The sequence below is a fragment of the Zingiber officinale genome, chromosome 3A (genome assembly GCF_018446385.1).
Source record: "Zingiber officinale cultivar Zhangliang chromosome 3A, Zo_v1.1, whole genome shotgun sequence".
Taxonomy (NCBI): domain Eukaryota; kingdom Viridiplantae; phylum Streptophyta; class Magnoliopsida; order Zingiberales; family Zingiberaceae; genus Zingiber; species Zingiber officinale.
Window position 1 is genome coordinate 24,492,610 of NC_055990.1, and position 18,516 is coordinate 24,511,125.

General features: G+C 39.1%; 1 protein-coding gene across 1 annotated transcript; it reads right to left on the reverse strand.

Annotated features, from left to right (window-relative positions):
• Positions 1-4,029: 4,029 nt before the first annotated feature.
• On the reverse strand, positions 4,030-6,218 carry LOC122051462. Its single transcript, XM_042612609.1, has 2 exons — positions 4,798-6,218; positions 4,030-4,731 (listed from the first exon to the last, which is right to left on the reverse strand). Exon 1 carries the CDS (start codon positions 6,103-6,105, stop codon positions 5,059-5,061), a length of 1,047 nt encoding a protein of 348 aa, XP_042468543.1. The 5' UTR covers positions 6,106-6,218; the 3' UTR covers positions 4,030-4,731; positions 4,798-5,058.
• Between the last annotated feature and the right edge of the window lie 12,298 nt (positions 6,219-18,516).

An 18,516-nucleotide genomic window follows, 5' to 3' on the forward strand; every position in this document is an offset into this window, starting at 1 on the left:
TCATAATCTCTATTAGCACTTTCTGATTTATCTCGATAGCCAGTAAAAAAATTTCTATAAGACTGAATTGATCATCTTCATAATTAATCGGTTTGAAAAACTGAATAGGTGAATTATTTTTAAAAAAACAAACTTTTCACGAGAAGTTTGCTATAATTTTTGAGATAGCTCTCGAGTTTATGAATAGCTAATTTAGAAATGAACTTAGGTGACGTTTAGTTCTTTCCTAAGAATCGAAATCAAAATAGGAATCATAGTTTTATGAAATGGGAATGGATATGAGCATAGATATCACTCTTAAAAATAATATTTGATTAGTTAAATATTTTATATCAGAATAAACTAAAAATTTTTTCCTTATCATGAGAGGAAAATAAGAAAAAAAAATTAGATGTGAGAGAAAGTTGAATGTGAGAGAAAAATATGATGAGAGAGAAAATGTGATGGGAAAGAATGAAGAGAGGGAAAATGTGATGAGAGAAAATGAGGAAAGAAAGTGACGAGAGAGCATAATGAGAGAGGAAAAGGAGAGAGAAAATGTGATGAGAGAGAAAGTACAATGGGAGATAATGAAGAAAAAGAAAATATGATGAGAGAAAATGAGGAGAGAGAGTGTGTGATAGGAGAGATTAAGGAGAAAGAAATTGTGATGAGGAAAGAGAGTGTGATGAGAGAGAAAGCATGATGAGAGAGACTGAGGAGAGAGAAAATAGGATGAGAGAGAATGAAGAAAAAGAAAATGTAATGAGAGAAAATGAGAAGAGAGCATGTGATGGAGAGATTGAAAGAGAGAAAAAGTATGATAAGAGAAAAAATATAATGAGAAAAAAATGAGAAAAGAGAGTGATGAGAGAGAAAGTATGATAAAAGAGGGTTAGGAGAAAAAAGTGTGATGAGATAGAAAATATGATGACAAAAGATGAATATGCTCACCCCTAGCACCCCCGCCAATCCGTTCCAGGATCAATACGAAGGAGGTAAATCACGAGCGTCTACTAGCATTTGGAATAATGACTAGCACATAAGGGAGACATTTATCTCGACTTTGTCAAAATTCGAACCCCAGACCTCATGATGACAATACCTCATGTGCTAGACACTAGATCGTCTCGAGGGGACTAATAAAAGAAAGAATATGATAGGAGAAAAAGAAGAGAGAGAAAGTGTGATGAGATAAAATAAGGACAGAGAGTACAATAGGAGAAATTAAAAAGAGAGAACAATGAGAGAGAAAGTAATAGAAAATAAAAATTGAATAAATATATTAAGATATTTTCGTTCAAAACTTAACTCTCATTCTCATTCCCATCAAAATCCAAAGAAGGATGAAGGTTTCATTAATACCCAAATTTTTAGATTTCATTTTAAAATTTTAATTTCATTCCCATCAATCAAATATAAAATTTGAAAATGAATCCATTCTCTCATTCTCAAATCCCTAAACCAAACATCACCTTATTATATAAATTTCTACAAATTAGGTTAAAAATCAAACCAAACATCACCTTACCATATAAATAGCTACAAATTAGGTTAAAAATCATATGTAAGTGTAGTAAGAAAAAAAAAACTCGTGGTTCAAAATTTCATGTTGTTTTATTGTACTATTATATTTTTTGCCATGTATGCAATGACTACTCGTGGTTCAAAACTTCCCACGAGTTGTCAAGCATCAGCAAGGATCATCAACTGGGGACTAGACCTGGTTTCATCATCTTCCCAGTACTCCAGCTGATCCCACCATGATCTCTGTCTCTACCTCTTCAGCTGTAGACACTCCACCACCTCAACGCACTCCAGTGCCGGAAACACCAATTCCCGCTTCTCATCACTCACCCTCTTCAACTCCAGTAACACCCAAAATGCAATCTTTTAAGTTCGGAAACGGACTCACGCACCTCCAACCACCTCTGTTTCCTTCCTCCAATTCATCATCATCATCTTTGTGACAAAACAACTGTTCCTTTCCGCTGCACCCATAAATGTGGAATCCACGAAGGCGTGGATGCATGCAACTGCTCCTCCAAAACAACCTTAGCCATCGGCATCTACTCTGGATAATCAACTATGCACAGCTTAAGATTCCAAGGAAGTAGCAAGCTTTGTTGTTGGCGAACTACGAGTTTTTTAAGTCATCCAGAATCCCTTCACCAATCCAGTATTCTCGAATCAAGCTTATGAGGTGGCAGATTTCACAGTAGAGGGCAAAGTGCATGTCACACGATCTCAGCGTGTCATTGGACAATTGATCATAGCAAAGCTTGAGAGAGAAAAACACCTATCCTGCCATTCCTGGGAACTGTAAGTTATTCTTGCTTGATCATCAAAGAGCGCACAGCTGTGATCAAAGGCAGCAGCAAATTGCCACATATTCTGACCAAGATCTCAGCTTGGTGCCGGATTCCTGGGTTACAGTTAATTGTATCCTGACCTATCTTGTCTGTGAACATCCTCCAAGCTATATCCCAAGGCAAGAAATCCACCTTGATCATCTTTTCATGCTCATCTTGTCGCAGAGACCTTCAATTCAAGTTGCAAACATGATCCTAACACTGGGTCCCTGCTTGGGGATGGGAATTCCCACCATTAGAAGATTCAATGGATTCCAAATATCATCCAAGACCGATACAAACTTCATCTTGATGAGAACCTTGTACAAAATTGTTGCCTTCTCTTTCAGTGACTTTTATTCTTCCATGAGAAGCCCAGACCATGATGAATCTTCTTTTGGATGCTTTCAACATCAAGGTATCTATATGAGTTAACGAAAATAACCATGTCTAAATGAATAGCGTCCGCAAGGAACTCATTATGGAATTTGCTCAATAAAACTGTCTTGACAATGTCATCCATTTCATAAATTCCAATGATGCCCAAGGCATCATCTTCTTCAACTTGCTTTTCCTGAGCGAGCACCATTTCCATGCCTACAGTTCTGGATTGGCTGTCGGCCACCTGATTGAAGGATCCTTTGTCCTTCAAGTAGCATGGCTCTGCAATCTCTGACACTGTGTGGATAGCTTGACAACATGTCCAGTGCCAAATCTTCTGGAAGCATGAACATTCTTTCTAACTCTTTTTTTGTCATGGCAAACTTGGTTTCAAGGAATTCCACCCTGTGCAACGACCACCAAACTTGGCTCTTTGGCTCCTTCCCCGTCCTTGCCTGGATGCATCTATCTTAATACCACCTCATACCTTGCTTTACAGTTAATATCTCTACAGCTAGATAGTCAACAAATCTCTTGCAGAACATAATATAGCCAATTGCTTGAAGGGGGGAAAAAATCAAGATTAAGGGAAAGATGGAGGTCATAGTTACATTGCATCAATTGGCATAATTTCCAAAGGCTAATGTTTGCAATGGCAACCTAAAAAATCTTATGTACAAAAAGAAAGTACATGCCAGCTGGCCAATGAAAGAACTCTTTTACTGAAGACAAGGAATAGTGAGACAAGCAAAAAGAAGCTGCATCAAGGAAAGAAAGGGTTGAACAGTGAGAAGTGTTGGTCAAACCCGATGAATATGAGGAAGAAGCTAGAAAAATAGAAGAGCTAAACCATAAATGAAACACGAAGCCAATCCAAAATCTTTATCAAGAGAAAGTGACAAGCCAAATATAGAGCAGATAAATGAGAGGAAGCTTATGGCAGGACCAGGTTAAGAATCTGAGTGGTGAAGGACTGAATTATAATAGCACCAAGAAATCCACTGAATTTCCACATTACCTGAGTCAGGGAGTCCCTAACAAACAACTTCATTAATGCTTTATTAGAAAGATTAAATATTCTTCTATTGGTGAAGATGATGATGTATCGTTTGTCTCTTGAAACCTATACGATTATATGGATAGCCCATTATTTTAGCTAATAATCATGGATAGACAAGTTTTTCTCCAGCAAAGGGAAGAATAATATAAATCTTAATCTTATACTAAAGATTGATCGATGAATAAACCCAAAGTTAGCTCACCTTAATTGGCTGCAGATAAGCTCTCAAGGGCAAATATTTCCTTTTTGTGGAAAATGATATATGCTAAAATCAACTAAATAAAATACATTTGTAAAGCATCAAGGAGTTAATTCATTATTGGCAGACAAATGTAATAGATATACTATAGGCATACCTAGGCCAATAGCTTTAGAACTCATTGTCAGTGCATCTAAACATTTATAAAAACAAAAGTCAACGTGGAAAAATGAAAAAGTAACAGTCGACAGAACATGAACCAGGGTTCTTTCTCTCGGAAAAGAAATTCCATATGCTAGGCTGAAGAGAATTAAAGTTTTTTAACGCAACTAAATCCTGTAGCTCTGCATCAGAAAGCCAGGTCTTTCTAAACTCAAAGGACATGCATCAGAAAACTGTTACTGACTCAGAAGGCTCATCATACTTCACAGTTTTTAGATCATATTAACATATAGCATAATAAAACAGTTTCTGACAATTTTGATCGTTTAGTCTAAGCATCAACATGCAACAATTGAATCTAGAATCTTTAAAACTTGGCATTGATAATAATAATAAATGACAATATCACAATTTTAAGCCATAAACATAAGTTCCCTACAAGATCTGCATCAAATAGTAAAGAGTAGAAATAGAATTTTAGACCTTGGTGGAAGAAAAAACTTGATGTAGAGGCATCATCACTTCCCACGTATGTAGCTCTGAAGGCTTCACGCCTCATACACTTCAAAGACTTGGCTTTAGTGGAGAGGTCTTAAATGCTAATTTCAATGAATAACGTTTAGTGGAGAAATTTTTCATAACATTGAAACAGAAAGTAGCCTTACATCAGCATATACAAACTTAGGAGCATCTATGGCATGGTGCAATGCAACCCAAGAAAAGGACCACGCAAAAATTAGGATTTCGAAGATGAATTTCTCCAGCAGATGGTCCAGTTGAACAAGTTAATGAACGAATTCTATAAGGCTTGCACTAACCAGCCATCCCCGATACAAAACAAATATAACTCTCACAATCCAGTGGAACAAGTTCATGAACGATAAAACAGAATGTGAAGACAATGCTAATCAATTATTTTTATCAACTCACTGGTTGCCAATGCCATTAGTTGGAGGCAGAAATGCAACTTCCTGGACATGCGATAAAATTGAGTGATCAGAGTAGTCGAGCAAACTACTGATTGTTCGAGCCTTCACCATTCCTATCTTCTTCCTCTTGTTCCTCGCCATCTCCACCTCACCCTCCTCTTCTTCTTTTATCTTGTCAGCCCCATTACTATCAGTGACAATATTATTACTGGGATCATCAGAAGACTGCTGAAGCGTTTGCATCATTTCCTCTAATTCCTCCTTTTGATGGCGTGGCAAAGTAGTACCGTTTCTTGCTTCGATGTTGCTCCATCTAGGCTTACTGGTTCCCAATTGGCCTCTTGCAGAAGTGCTCATGCTCCTGAGGCGTCCTTTCCCGAGATGGTGCTCACAGAGGGAGTAGCCGACGAGGGTCTGCTGGCAGCAACGCCACCCCCTTCCATTCACGCGGCTGCACCGGGAACCCTCCATCAGAATCGCCGGGCTCCTCCGAGGTCGCTTCTTGCCGTTCAAATTCGGCCCTTTATCTGTATCCTCATAATCAACAATTGTGCAACTATGGCTCGCAGAAGCAGGGCCAGCGCCTGCTCTCGCCTTCGCCTTGCCCTTAGCCTTTCTCTCGTCCGATACCTTTCCTCTTTCTGTCCCATTACCATGATCTACTGCAACTGAGCTGCCACCCATCATCTTGCCGCTATTGATCTCGTCTTTCCCTCTTTTAAGCTCATCCTCCTCCTCCTCCTCCTCCTCTTCTTCTTCTTCTTCCTCCTCCTCCTCCTTCAGAGGCCGCTGCACACTAGTGTTGCTACTGCTGCTGTCACTGCGGCGGCGGCTAAGCACATCTGAGCATGGATTCGGACAGGGAGTAGATCCTCCATTGGAACGAACCGCCCCTAAATCATAATGATGGCCATCCCCAACTGGGTGCAACTTTTCCCTTTCTGCAGCTTTACTGTCTTGGACACCAAGACTCCCATTTTGAGATGGGTGTGATGGATCTGGAGAAAGAGGAAGCGAGGACGAGGCTCGCCGGCGGATCCGCATGGTAGAACGTCAGATTGGGAGCAGAGGTAGAGGGAGAGATATGGTTGGATGTGAGAGGAGAGATAGGGAAGAAAAGGGGACGGTGGTGGTGCAGTTCAGATTTAATTAGAGTGGAGCAGCTACTGGCAAATTAAACCAAGACAGCATCATCGACTAGTTACTCAACCAAGACACCCTCGTCGACCAGTTACCAGCTCAGTACTGCGGTCCACGTTGCCCAATTAAAAAAAATCAAAAATTAATCTTATAATTTATTTTTTTATATAATTTATGAATAGATTATAAAAAATAATTTAGGTAACGTAATATTTTTTACTATAATCACTCGGTAACTACGACAGATTTATTTCTATGCTTTTAATGGAATAAAAATTGACTGGTTTGATAGACATCTCCCAGTTCACTTTGATGGTTAGTCATGACATCCAATTGACGTAGAATTAATCAAATGGTAGAGTAGATCATAATAATAATAATAATAATTTAAACTGTGTTTAAACAATTGTTTTTTAAAGTTTATTTAAATTTATTTAAAAAAATATACATAGAAAAATAAGAGTTGTTAAAATAAAAACAGTCAAGTTAAAAATATTAGTATAATAATAATTGCGCGCCACAATAACATCCCACGTTATTAAATTATCTTTTTATATGACTCAACGCACTGTGTTAGAAAATAATATAATTGTAAAAATATTTTTTTAAGAATTTTAAAAAATCTATTAGTTTTTATTATTTAACTGTGATATTTTATCTAAAACATTTTTTTGTGTGTTTAATATGCATAGAAAATCTATCTTTCTTTTTATCTAAGTTGAATTGATTAGATAAGATAATTTATTGAGTTGATTAAGTTGATTGAACGAGGTAAGTTATGTGTTGGTACAGGTGACATCAGATAGTTAAATTCATATAAGTCGGTATGATTTTGTTGGATCACAGTAGATGAGAGGATGAATCTCATTCGATAAAATCTTTTCAAAGTAAATAAAAATAAAATAGAATTTACGGTGGAATAAAAAAAATATATTTTTTTTTACTTGGTTCGTAGTCCATGACTAATATTTTAAGCCTTGTAATTATTGATTATTTTTGTTGGACAACTCATTGATAATTGAAGCATATAGAATGAGGAGAATAGTAATTAGAATGATATCTCCATACAAATAAATACAAGGTATATAAAAAGTATATCAACAAAGGAAGAATAGAGATAAAGCTTTCATTGTCGGTAAGCATTCGGCGTCATAGTAGTAGGAGCTTGAACGAAACTTGAATGAGCGCAATAGAAGATCGAATAATGGAATCAGTGCTCTCTTGGTTCAAATCCCGAGGTCTTTATATATGCATCGTTCGGTCGACTAAAATACTTTTCAGTCGGTTGAACCTTTCGATCGACTGAACTGAGCATCCGTCAACTAAACATCAACGCATTTCCTTCTTTTCTTAGATATGATCCATCCAATCCCATAAATCACGCGGTTCAATCGACTGATCCTGATGATTCATCGACTAAATCTAAAATTATCATTTCTACATTGATTTGATATGATCTTTGTTGTTACCAACATTGTATTGGTCTACTGATCCAAGGTTTTCATCGACTGATAACCTGTGTTTCCAAGTTTACAAAACTTGCTTGTGTTTATGCCACGCTAGCCAGATCGGTCGACTGAACCCTCGGTTAACCTAAACTTTGTTCAACTAACAAAGTTATCACACCAATATAATAATAATGGTCTTATAAAACAAAATTAGATAAATATATAAATGCACGAGTAGAACAGTAATGATTGTCATGATCTCAACTTAGAAATTTCATTGATTTCTTTAGTTGAATTAATGCCTAAGGTGTTGTCTCTTCCGGGACACAACCTCACCACACTCACTCCAAGAGCTTACTCAACTCACCTATCAAACATCAGATCCTCCAGACCGGTTTGGATTTTAATTGCTCAACATCAAATTGACCTGCAAAGGCTTCAACTTGATTTGATATTGGATCCTCCAGACTTATCGAATCCACCTATCAGATGTCAAATCCACTTGATTCATTTGGACTTCTTGTCTGGTTTCTAGTATCTGATAAGACTTTCCTTGCCTAGTATCATGTCTAGCTAACCTACTAGGACTTTGCAAGTTGTGCATCCTGCACACTTGATCAATTCATCATATAACAATAAGACTTAGCTTAAATATTTGACAACATCAAAACATAGGTTTGCTTATAATGCTCCTTGCACTAATAATCTCCCTATTTTTGATATTTGACAATTAGATTCAAAGTTAAGTTAAATATTTCAGAGTTGGTTTTAAGTGAACTCCCCTACAAATTAAACTCTCCACTTGAATACAATATCATTCTCCCTTTGACATACATTAAAAATCAGGTCATGGCAATATCCTATGTTTTTATAAATAGTTTGAAAATTTTGAAACAAACTTTACAATTTTCTAAGTACTTTTTCAAAAAATTTAGAAAACAATTTTAAAAATTTTCAGAATAACTTTAACATTTTGTAAGTAATTTTAAAAATAATTTGGAAAATAATTTTGAAAATTTTGAGAATAACTTTAACATTTTGTAAGTAATTTTTCAACAAAACAATTTGAAAAACAATTTTAAAATTTTGAGAATAACTTTAACATTTTGTAAGTAATTTTAAAAATTATTTGGAAAACAATTTTTAAAATAAATGTTGCTCCCCCTTAACTTGACATCCCTATTCAAAGAAATTTTTTGCAATTTTGAATTTTTTAAATGAATGCATTCTAAAGTTCAAGCAGGATATGATATACATAGATTTTGAAAATATTTAAAAGATAAAAACATCTAGGAAATTATCCTTAAAAATGTCTAACTTTAGTTTTTTATTGTTTATCATAAGATACCAGCTTTTGACTAAGGTTAGTCAAGCTAAGTATTGGGTTGCAACTAGTTTTTACTAAAAAGGGTCACTCAAATTGATCAATATTTTGTTTAAAGCTCAAATTATATATATTGATGCTTTAATATAAACATCTGAAATCTTAGATTAGATCCTAAACATCTCACCACATTCTAAGTTTCATAATACACAAGTTGTTATATTTGAGAGGTGTCATGAAGTGATTACCTTAGATATTATAACATTTATTAGATAAATGAAATGTACTATTTGAGTGCACATTCCTTGTGTATGATTGAATATTAAACTTATTTACTGAATGTCTGCAATAAGATTCATAGCATGAGAGAACTTGTGATTGGATCACAATTAGTGAACATCTCTACATGTACAATTATAAATATATTAAAATATTCTCTAATCAATGAATTAATGTATTCATACACTATCAATTTTATGAGACTAGCATGGGTTATACTTCTTGGTCTAACCAAGCAGTTGTTACTCACTAACTGGAGACATTGTGATGTCAAGAGTTAAACGTGGATACTAGTTATGGTAACTAGTTCATTGGAGTGACCTGTTATGAGACTTTATATGGTTCTCTACATATATAGATATGTCAATGAAGATCTCATTACAGCTCAATTGCAAGTTTCCTTCGACTTGAGATATTCTTGTCACCTTGACCATGGAGACTTATATTTTGACAACATAAGCAAATATCTCCGTGAAGGTGTGGACCCGAGATGATTATGTATAAGTTAAAGTGCCCGAAGGTCTTTGGATAGCCAACAAAGGATTCATCACTCCTTAGAAGGAGATATATACCCTATAGTCATTTGTTAGGATTGTTACTCAAAGTCTTTGGCCAAAACATCATATGTTAAGAGTATTGTACTCTTGGACACATGTACGAGTAACTTGAATATGTAGGATGAGGAAATATTACTTAAGCTAGGTGTGACGTAGTCAGCCTAGTGGGGACTAACACATATATCATGTCCTGAACCAAGTGGATATAAGATGAGTGAAAGAAACAAGTGTTAGCTAGAGCCCTAGAGCCAATCATTTGATGATTGTATTATGGACTTATTGTATAATATTCTTATATTAATAAAGACATTTGTTTGGTTATTATACTTACTTGTATAGGTGCCAAATAAACTAAGTATAATAACGTCCTTGAGTAGAAGGTTCTTACCTATATCAATCGATTGGTTGAATCGATAGTGAGATGATATAGGGAACACTACTCTTAATCATTCCTAGTCGAGTAATAATATTCAGGGACAATGTTAATGCAATAAGACTAGCATGTAGGTCAACTCGATGACTTGATCTTACAAGTCATGGATATAGAGATATCAAGTTGACACATGGGTATGCATTAGAGAATGTATACTGAATGACCCGCCATGAGAAAGTATCATGGATCGTTATATGAGTGTCATATACTTTCTCATGTGACTATTAGTATGACTACTAGTCCTTAGACCTGAAGTCACCATGGATCCCTACATAAGGAGTTATGTACTTTGGTTTCATCAAACGTCACCCGTAACTGGGTGAACTATAAAGGCGATTACTGGGTATGTAACGAATTATGCAGAGGGATGTGAGTAATGTAGATGGGATCTATCCCTCCCATATAACGGGAGCGACATCGATATTCTTGATAGAGTTAGACCACGAAGTGCATGGTCATGCCCAAATGAGTCAACATGAGATGTTGAGCTCATTTGATCAAGTGAGTCTACTTGGAGTTCAAGATTTAAATTGATTAGAGGATGATATGGTCTATGCCTCACATTGATCAATTTAGACGTCTAGGATAGAAGGACAATGTCACATTTTGTGAGGAGTCACAATTAGTAGTCACAAGGTGATGTTGGATCTCAACATTCTTGTAACATTGGGTAGTAATGATGTGTTTCTAGATACCGCTCATTACTTATGTTCCTAAATGAGTTTAGGGGCATTGCCAACATTACAAGAACCTATAGGGTCACACACTAAGGACAATTAGATGGAGATTAGGTTCATATGATGAACCAAGAGTATTAGATTCATTTGATGAATTAAATTAAATTAAGAGTAATCCAAATTAGGCTAATTGAGTTGGACTCAAGTTGATTCATGTATTCAATGAGTCTAATTTAGATTATGACTCATTAAATCAAGTTAATTTAATGAATTAGATTCATTATATTAAGTTGGCTTGAATCAAATGGTTAGATTAGATCAACCATGGAAGAGATTTGGTCAAGTTTGACTTGACTTGAGAGGAAGAGGAAGAGTCAAGTTTGACTTGACTAATTGCCACATCATTAGTGAGATGACAAGATGTGGACCAATGATGATGCTCTACATCATCAAAGTGTGCCACCTCATGGGAGTTACAATGTCATTCTCTTTAATGGCTACATTAATTGTGAATGGGGGTTACACTTCATGAGTGGCCGACCACTTTAGTATTGGAATGAAAATTGATTTTCATTTATGTGCTCATTCACTTCTTCTTCCTCCTTGAGTTCTTTCTCTTCTCCCTCTCCTCCTCTCTTGGCCGAACAAGACAAGGTGCTAGCACACCTTTGTTTGGTCTTCTCCATCAAGAATTGTTCGTGTGGATACTTCTAGAGGACCGTACGCTTGACGGTCTAGAGATTCGGCACCTTGGACGAGCGGGATTTGCAAGGGCACGCTTCAAAGGTATAAAATGGTTTTTCCCTTTGTAGATCTACTGTAGATCATAGTTTGAAACTCGTACTCGTATTTTGAAATCTATCCTTCGCACGAGATCCAGTGGCATGGGTGATTCGGGGTTTCCGCAAAGCGAAAAGCGGTTTTTGCGACGCGAAAAGTGGTTTTTGCGGCCCGAAAAACCCAACAGTGGTATCAGAGCCACGTGCGAAGGCGTGTACGAGTTTGTTTTTGATTTTTTATGAAAAAATAGCTTCTGTGATTTTCTGTAAATTTAGATTTTTTATAGTTTTTATGGGTAATTTTCTCGTAGAAGCGAAGCACAAGTGTTTCGGCACTTGTAGGCTTCAGCTACCGGGAAGATTTTTCCAAAACGGCTTGGTTTCGCCCCAAATCTTTTTGGGACAGCGGGCTAAGGCGCTATTAGATCGCAAAGGAACCCTCGCGATGGTTAGATCGCGGGTAGGGGCGTTGCCCCTGGCCCCGCAAGGGGATTCGTTCCGCGATTGCGCCCGAAAATCGTTAAACGGAACCGTCGGGAAAATTGTACCCGTAAAATTTGTGAAATTATAAAAAAAATTACAGAAAATTATAGAAATATATAATTTTGAATTATATATTAATTTTGTGATAGTCATGGCCCAAACAACCCAAATTGGATTTGGAAATGTGTTGTAATTCATAATACGGCCTGCGTGTCGTTATGTGATGTGCGTGCTGTATTTATTTTTTTTATTTTATTTTCACGACCTGCGCGCCGTGCCTTTCTCTTATATTCTGGTTGTAAATTAGATTTAGACTCGAATGTAACTCAAGTTTCAAAATTATAATGTAAATTTTGAAGCGGTGGAAGGTCCACACGAGACGGAGTTACGAGGAGGGCGCGAGCAACACAAGGTGGTCAAAGGAAGGAGCTTGAGAAGTTGTTGACCTTAGGTTGACCATCCGATCTTCTCATTGGCTTGAGAAGATCGTAGTAGGGCCATGACACAATCACAAAATAATTTAATTAATTGCTTATATGTATGTGATGCATGTTTAATTAAGTAGTTAATTAGTGCCTAGCGATTAGATTAGATCTAAATCGTGCACATGATGCACCCCACGATTAGATTAGATCTAAATCAAGTATTTGATACGCATCATCATTTAGATTAGATCTAAATCGCGTCAACTCGTAATGCCTACCATGCCGTGATACCTACCACTACCTCGATCGCATGTTGTTGTTGAATCTGCCAAAGTAGAGCAACACATACTATCTTGGTAGGGTACGGAGGGACAATTTTGGTCCCGCCTATCAACGCATGGGTGAGTACAACTCAATTAGATTGAGTAACTAGTTAACTCAATTGGATCAAGTTTAAACTATAGGCATTATCCAATGGTTGGTAGATAGGTCAAAATCACGTTTATATTAACTCTCGGGCGTATTAGCCAAAGCTAACTCGAGTTTTAATATAAATGCGGATCTTGATCCTATAAACAAGAATTGCATAGAGATGTAATTGGTAATCGTTACCTACCGATCATACTAAGTCTTGGGCGTATTAGCCAAAGCTAACTCAAGGGTTAGTATGATGTGGATCTTGTCCCACATAAATTATAAAATTCAGTGGGAGCATCATTTAGTTAAAGGCCTAATTAAATGATTAAGAATATGATATTTATTTCTGCTTTTTATTTCTGTTGTAGATTACCATGACGTCGAACACGAACACCTTCTCCCTGCGATCTGTCCTTGAGAAGGACAAGCTCAACAGAGCAAACTTCCTGGACTGGTACAAGAACTTGAGAATAGTTCTCACCCAAGAACGTAAACTGTACGTTCTGGAGCAACCCATTCCAGAGGCTCCTCCTGCCACTGCCCCGCGAGCTGACCGAGATGCTTTCAAGAAGCATCAAGATGACGCATTAGATGTGTCTTGTCTAATGCTCGCGACCATGAACTCTGAGCTTCAGAAGCAACACGAGTTAATGGGCGCTTACGATATGGTTGAACATCTTCGTCAACTGTATCAAGGTCAAGCGAGGCATGAGAGATTTGAGATCTCAAGGGCACTGTTTCAGTGCAAGATGTAAGACTGGGCTCCTGTAGGCCCATATGTACTCAAAATGATTGGGTACATAGAGAACCTACAAAGGTTGGGGTTCCCACTTGGCCAAGAGCTAGCCACTGACCTGATCTTGCAATCCTTGTCGGATAGCTACAGTCAATTTGTTCTAAACTACAATATGAACGAGATTGACAAGCCACTGCCCGAGCTGCTTAGCATGTTAAGAACTGCTGAGCTGAACCTTAAGAAGGCTAAGCCTAACACTGTTCTGATGGTTCAGAAACATAAGGGCAAGGGCAAGCCCAAAGGCAAGGGAAAGTCCCAAGCCAAGGGCAAAGGCAATGCACTGAAGCCTAAAGGAGGGGTCGCCAAGGATGCTACCTGCTTCCACTGCGGTCAGACCGGGCACTGGAAGAGGAACTGTAAGGTATACTTGGAGGATCTTATGAAGAAGCGAAGTGAGACTTCCACTTCAGGTATATATGTTATAGAAGTCAATCTATCTATTTCTACATCATGGGTATTAGATACTGGATGTGCTTCTCACATTTGTACTGATGTGCAGGCGCTGAGAAATAGCAGGGCATTGACAAAGGGCGAGGTGGACCTACGAGTAGGCAATGGAGCACGGGTTGCTGCTGTTGCTGTAGGGACTTACTTTCTATCTCTGCCCTCTGGGCTTGTACTAGAGTTAGTCGATTGTTGTTATGTGCCTGCATTAACTAAGAACATTATATCAGTTTCTTGTTTGGACAAGAAAGGTTTCTCGTTTACAATAAAGAACAAATGTTGTTCCGTCTATTTAAACGATATGTTCTATTGTAGTGCACCTCTGATAAACGGACTCTATATTCTAGACCTTGAGAGCCTTATCTATAACATAAATACCAAGAGGTTCAAGTCAAATGACATGAACCAAACCTACCTCTGGCACTGTCGCTTAGGTCATATAAATGACAAGCGCTTATCCCAGCTCCATAAGGATGGTTTGTTGGACTCATTTGATTTTGAATCATATGAGATATGTGAGTCATGCTTACGAGGCAAGATGACCAAGACTCCCTTTAGTGGGCACAGCGAGAGAGCAACTGATTTGTTAGGACTCATATGTTAGGATCCTTCGTACGGAGGCTAGAGAGGGGGGTGTGAATAGCCGACCCCAAATCGTCGTTTCTTTCTACAAAACGTGTTAGCGCAGCGGAAATAAAACAGTAGAAAGGAAACGGTGAGAAGATCAAACCTCAAACTCGATGGATGTAACGAGGTTCGGAGATGAACTCCTACTCCTCGGCGTGTCCGTAAGGTGGACGAAGCCTACCAATCCGTCGGTGGATGAGTCCCCGGAGAACCGGCTAATACAATATACTCCTTCTGGATGGAGAAACCTCGCCACAATGTTTCTTGCACAAGCAAGATAGGAGTACAACAGATACAAGAAAGCAAAAGACAATATGAAACACTTGCTTGCCTTTCTTGTTGACTGGAGTGATGAAGCAGCAGCTTCACACTAGCAGCAGTTGACGAGAATCCAGTCGAGAAGCTCACGCAAAGCTGCAAGGAGCTCAATAAAGCTCGATAGCAGGTAAGAGCGAAGCTCTAGAGCACAAGAACGAAGTTCTAAGAAGGAAGCAATGGCAGCAACGAAGCCCGTAGCTTCTTTTATACCGCGAAGAAAACACGAAGGAATATGGCGTTGCGTCATGGCAGCTGGTACCCGATCGGTCCACGGACCAATCGAGTGTGCTGATCGGTCCACGGATCGATCGGCGCTTTCTCGAACTCCGCTAGCTCGATCGTGCTCGATCGGTCGTGGGGACCAATCGGTATGGCCTGATCGGTCTGCAGACCGATCGAGTACGGTTCCTCGCACTCCTCAAGATCATCACCGTCGATCGGCGGACCGATCAGATATTGCTGATCGGTCTTGCGGCAATCGAACTCCATCTTGATCGGTCCCGGCCGATCGGTAAGCTCACGAATCGTCGTGCCTTACATTTGTTATCGATCGGTCCCGGACCGATCGGATACCTAAACGTATCACTGATCGATGCGGACCGATCGAGCTTGGTTTTGCCCAAACCAAGTCCCAAACCTTCAAACCAATATCCGGTCAACCTTGACCTATTGGTACATCATGCTTAGTATCCGGTCACTCCCTTGACCTGCTAAGACTCCCCACCAAGTGTCCGGTCAATCCCTTTGACCCACTTGGACTTTCCTCTTCGTGCCAAGTATCCGATCACTCCCTTGATCTACTTGGACTTCCCAACACCGGATGTCCGATCACCCTTGATCCATCTGGATTTTCCTTGCCGGCTTAACTCACCAGACTTCCTGCCTGATCACCCTTCATCCACTGGATTTTCCCTTGCCCAGCTTCACTCACCAGGACTTTCACCTAGCTTCACTCACTAGGGTTTTCACCTGGCTTCACTCACCGGGATTCTCCATCTGCCTGGCTTCACTCACCAGGACTTTTCCCTGTGCCAAACTCCCTGTTTGGACTTTCCGCGTGCCAAGTCTCCATACTTGGACTTTCCGTGTGCCAAACTACCTGCTTGGACTTTTCCCGAATCAGGTCAACTAGGTCAACCTTGACCTAAGGTTGCACCTACAATCTCCCAAATACCTATTCTTGTCAAACATCAAGAATACAACTCTCTTCTCGTCAAACATCGTCAAACATCAAAACATAACTCGAGTCAGGTCAACTCGAGTCAGGTCAACCAGGTCAACCTTGACCTTAAGGTTGCACCAACATCATACATAGTGATGTATGTGGCCCTTTCAATGTTGCTGCTAGAGGTGGTTATAGATACTTCATCACATTTACTGATGACTTCAGTAGATATGGTTATGTGTACTTGATGACACATAAGTCTGAATCCTTTGAAAAGTTCAAAGAATTCAAGAATGAAGTACAGAACCAGCTTGGCAAGAGTATTAAGATACTTCGATCCGATCGAGGTGAAAAATTCCTTAGCCATGAGTTCCATGACTATCTAGCTGAGTGTAGGATTCTATCCCAACTCACTCCTCCTGGAACACCACAGTGGAATGGTGTATCCGAAAGGAGGAATCGTACCCTATTAGATATGGTACGATCGATGATGAGTCACACAGATCTTCCGACATACCTTTGGGGCTATGCTCTAGACACGGTAGCTTTTATACTCAACCGAGTTCCATCCAAGGCCGTGATAAAGACACCATATAGGATATGGACTGGGAGAGATGCCCAGGTGTCTTTCATGAGGATTTGGGGTTGTGAGGCTTACGTTAGACGTCAAGTCTCAGACAAATTAGGACTCAAATCTGACAAGTGCTATTTTATTGGATATCCCAAGGAAACTAAGGAATATTACTTCTACATTCCCAGTCAGCACAAGATAGTTGTGGCAAAGACTGGGGTCTTTCTAGAAAGGGACTTTGTTTCTAGAAAGACTAGTGGGAGCGCGTTCGATCTTGAAGAAGTTCAAGATGAACAACATGATGCCTCGATAGAAATTGAACTGGAACCACAAAGTGTTGTGGATGATGTTGTTCCATAAGGAGTTGAGGAACAACAACCGGTTCAAGTAAACATACCTCTTCGCAGTCGATAGTGTACGTCGTCAGCCAGAGATACTCATTTCTCTTGTCGACCATGATGACATTGTGCTCATAGAGGATGAGCCTACCACCTATCGAGAAGCTGAGACCAGATTCGAGAAATGGCTAGAGGCCATGAGATCGAGATAGAATCCATGTACACCAACCAAGTATGGACTTTGGTTGATCCACTGAAGGGTAAAACCCATTGGTTGTAAGTGGGTCTTTAAGAGAAAGACCGACATGGATGGACTTATCTATAAGGGTCGCTTGGTAGCTAAAGGTTTCAAGCGATTCATGGTATTGATTATGATGAAACCTTTTCTCCGATAGCGATGTTTAAGTCCATTCGGATCATGCTTGCTATTGCGACCTACCATGACTATGAGATATGGCGGATGGATGACAAAACCGCGTTTCGAATGAACCTACCGAGGATGTGTACATGACACAACCCGAGGGTTTTGTAGATCCACAAAATACTAGCAGATTATGCAAGCTACATAGGTCCATTTATGGACTAAAGCAAGCTTCTCGGAGCTGGAATCTTCGATTCGATGATGCAATCAAACAGTTTGGTTTCATCAAGAACGAAGATGAGCCTTGTGTCTACAAGAAGGTTGTAGGGGATATAGTTGTCTTCCTCATATTGTATGTGGATGACATACTACTCATTGGGAAGGACATCCCTATGCTTCAGTCTGTCAAGACCTGGCTAAGGAGTTGCTTCTCAATGAAGGACTTAGGTGAGGTATCCCGCATTCTAGGGATTCGGATCTATAGAGATAGATCTAAGAGATTGCTTGGCCTAAATCAGAGTACATACATTGACAAGGTACTCCTTCGGTTTGCCATGCAGAACTCCAAGAAGGGATTTCTGCCGATGTCACATGGCGTGAGTCTTTCAAAGACTCAAGGTCCCTCTTCTAGAGAGGAGAGAGACCGCATGGATCAGATCCCTTATGCCTCAGCCATAGGATCTATCATGTACGCCATGCTATGTACTCGACCTGATGTCTCATATGCTTTGAGCATGACGAGCAGATACCAGTCAGATCCAGGTGAAAGTCACTGGATAGCGGTCAAGAATATTCTTAAGTACTTGAGAAGGACTAAAGAATATTTCTTGATATATGGACGCGATGATGAGCTAGCTGTAAAGGGTTACAGTG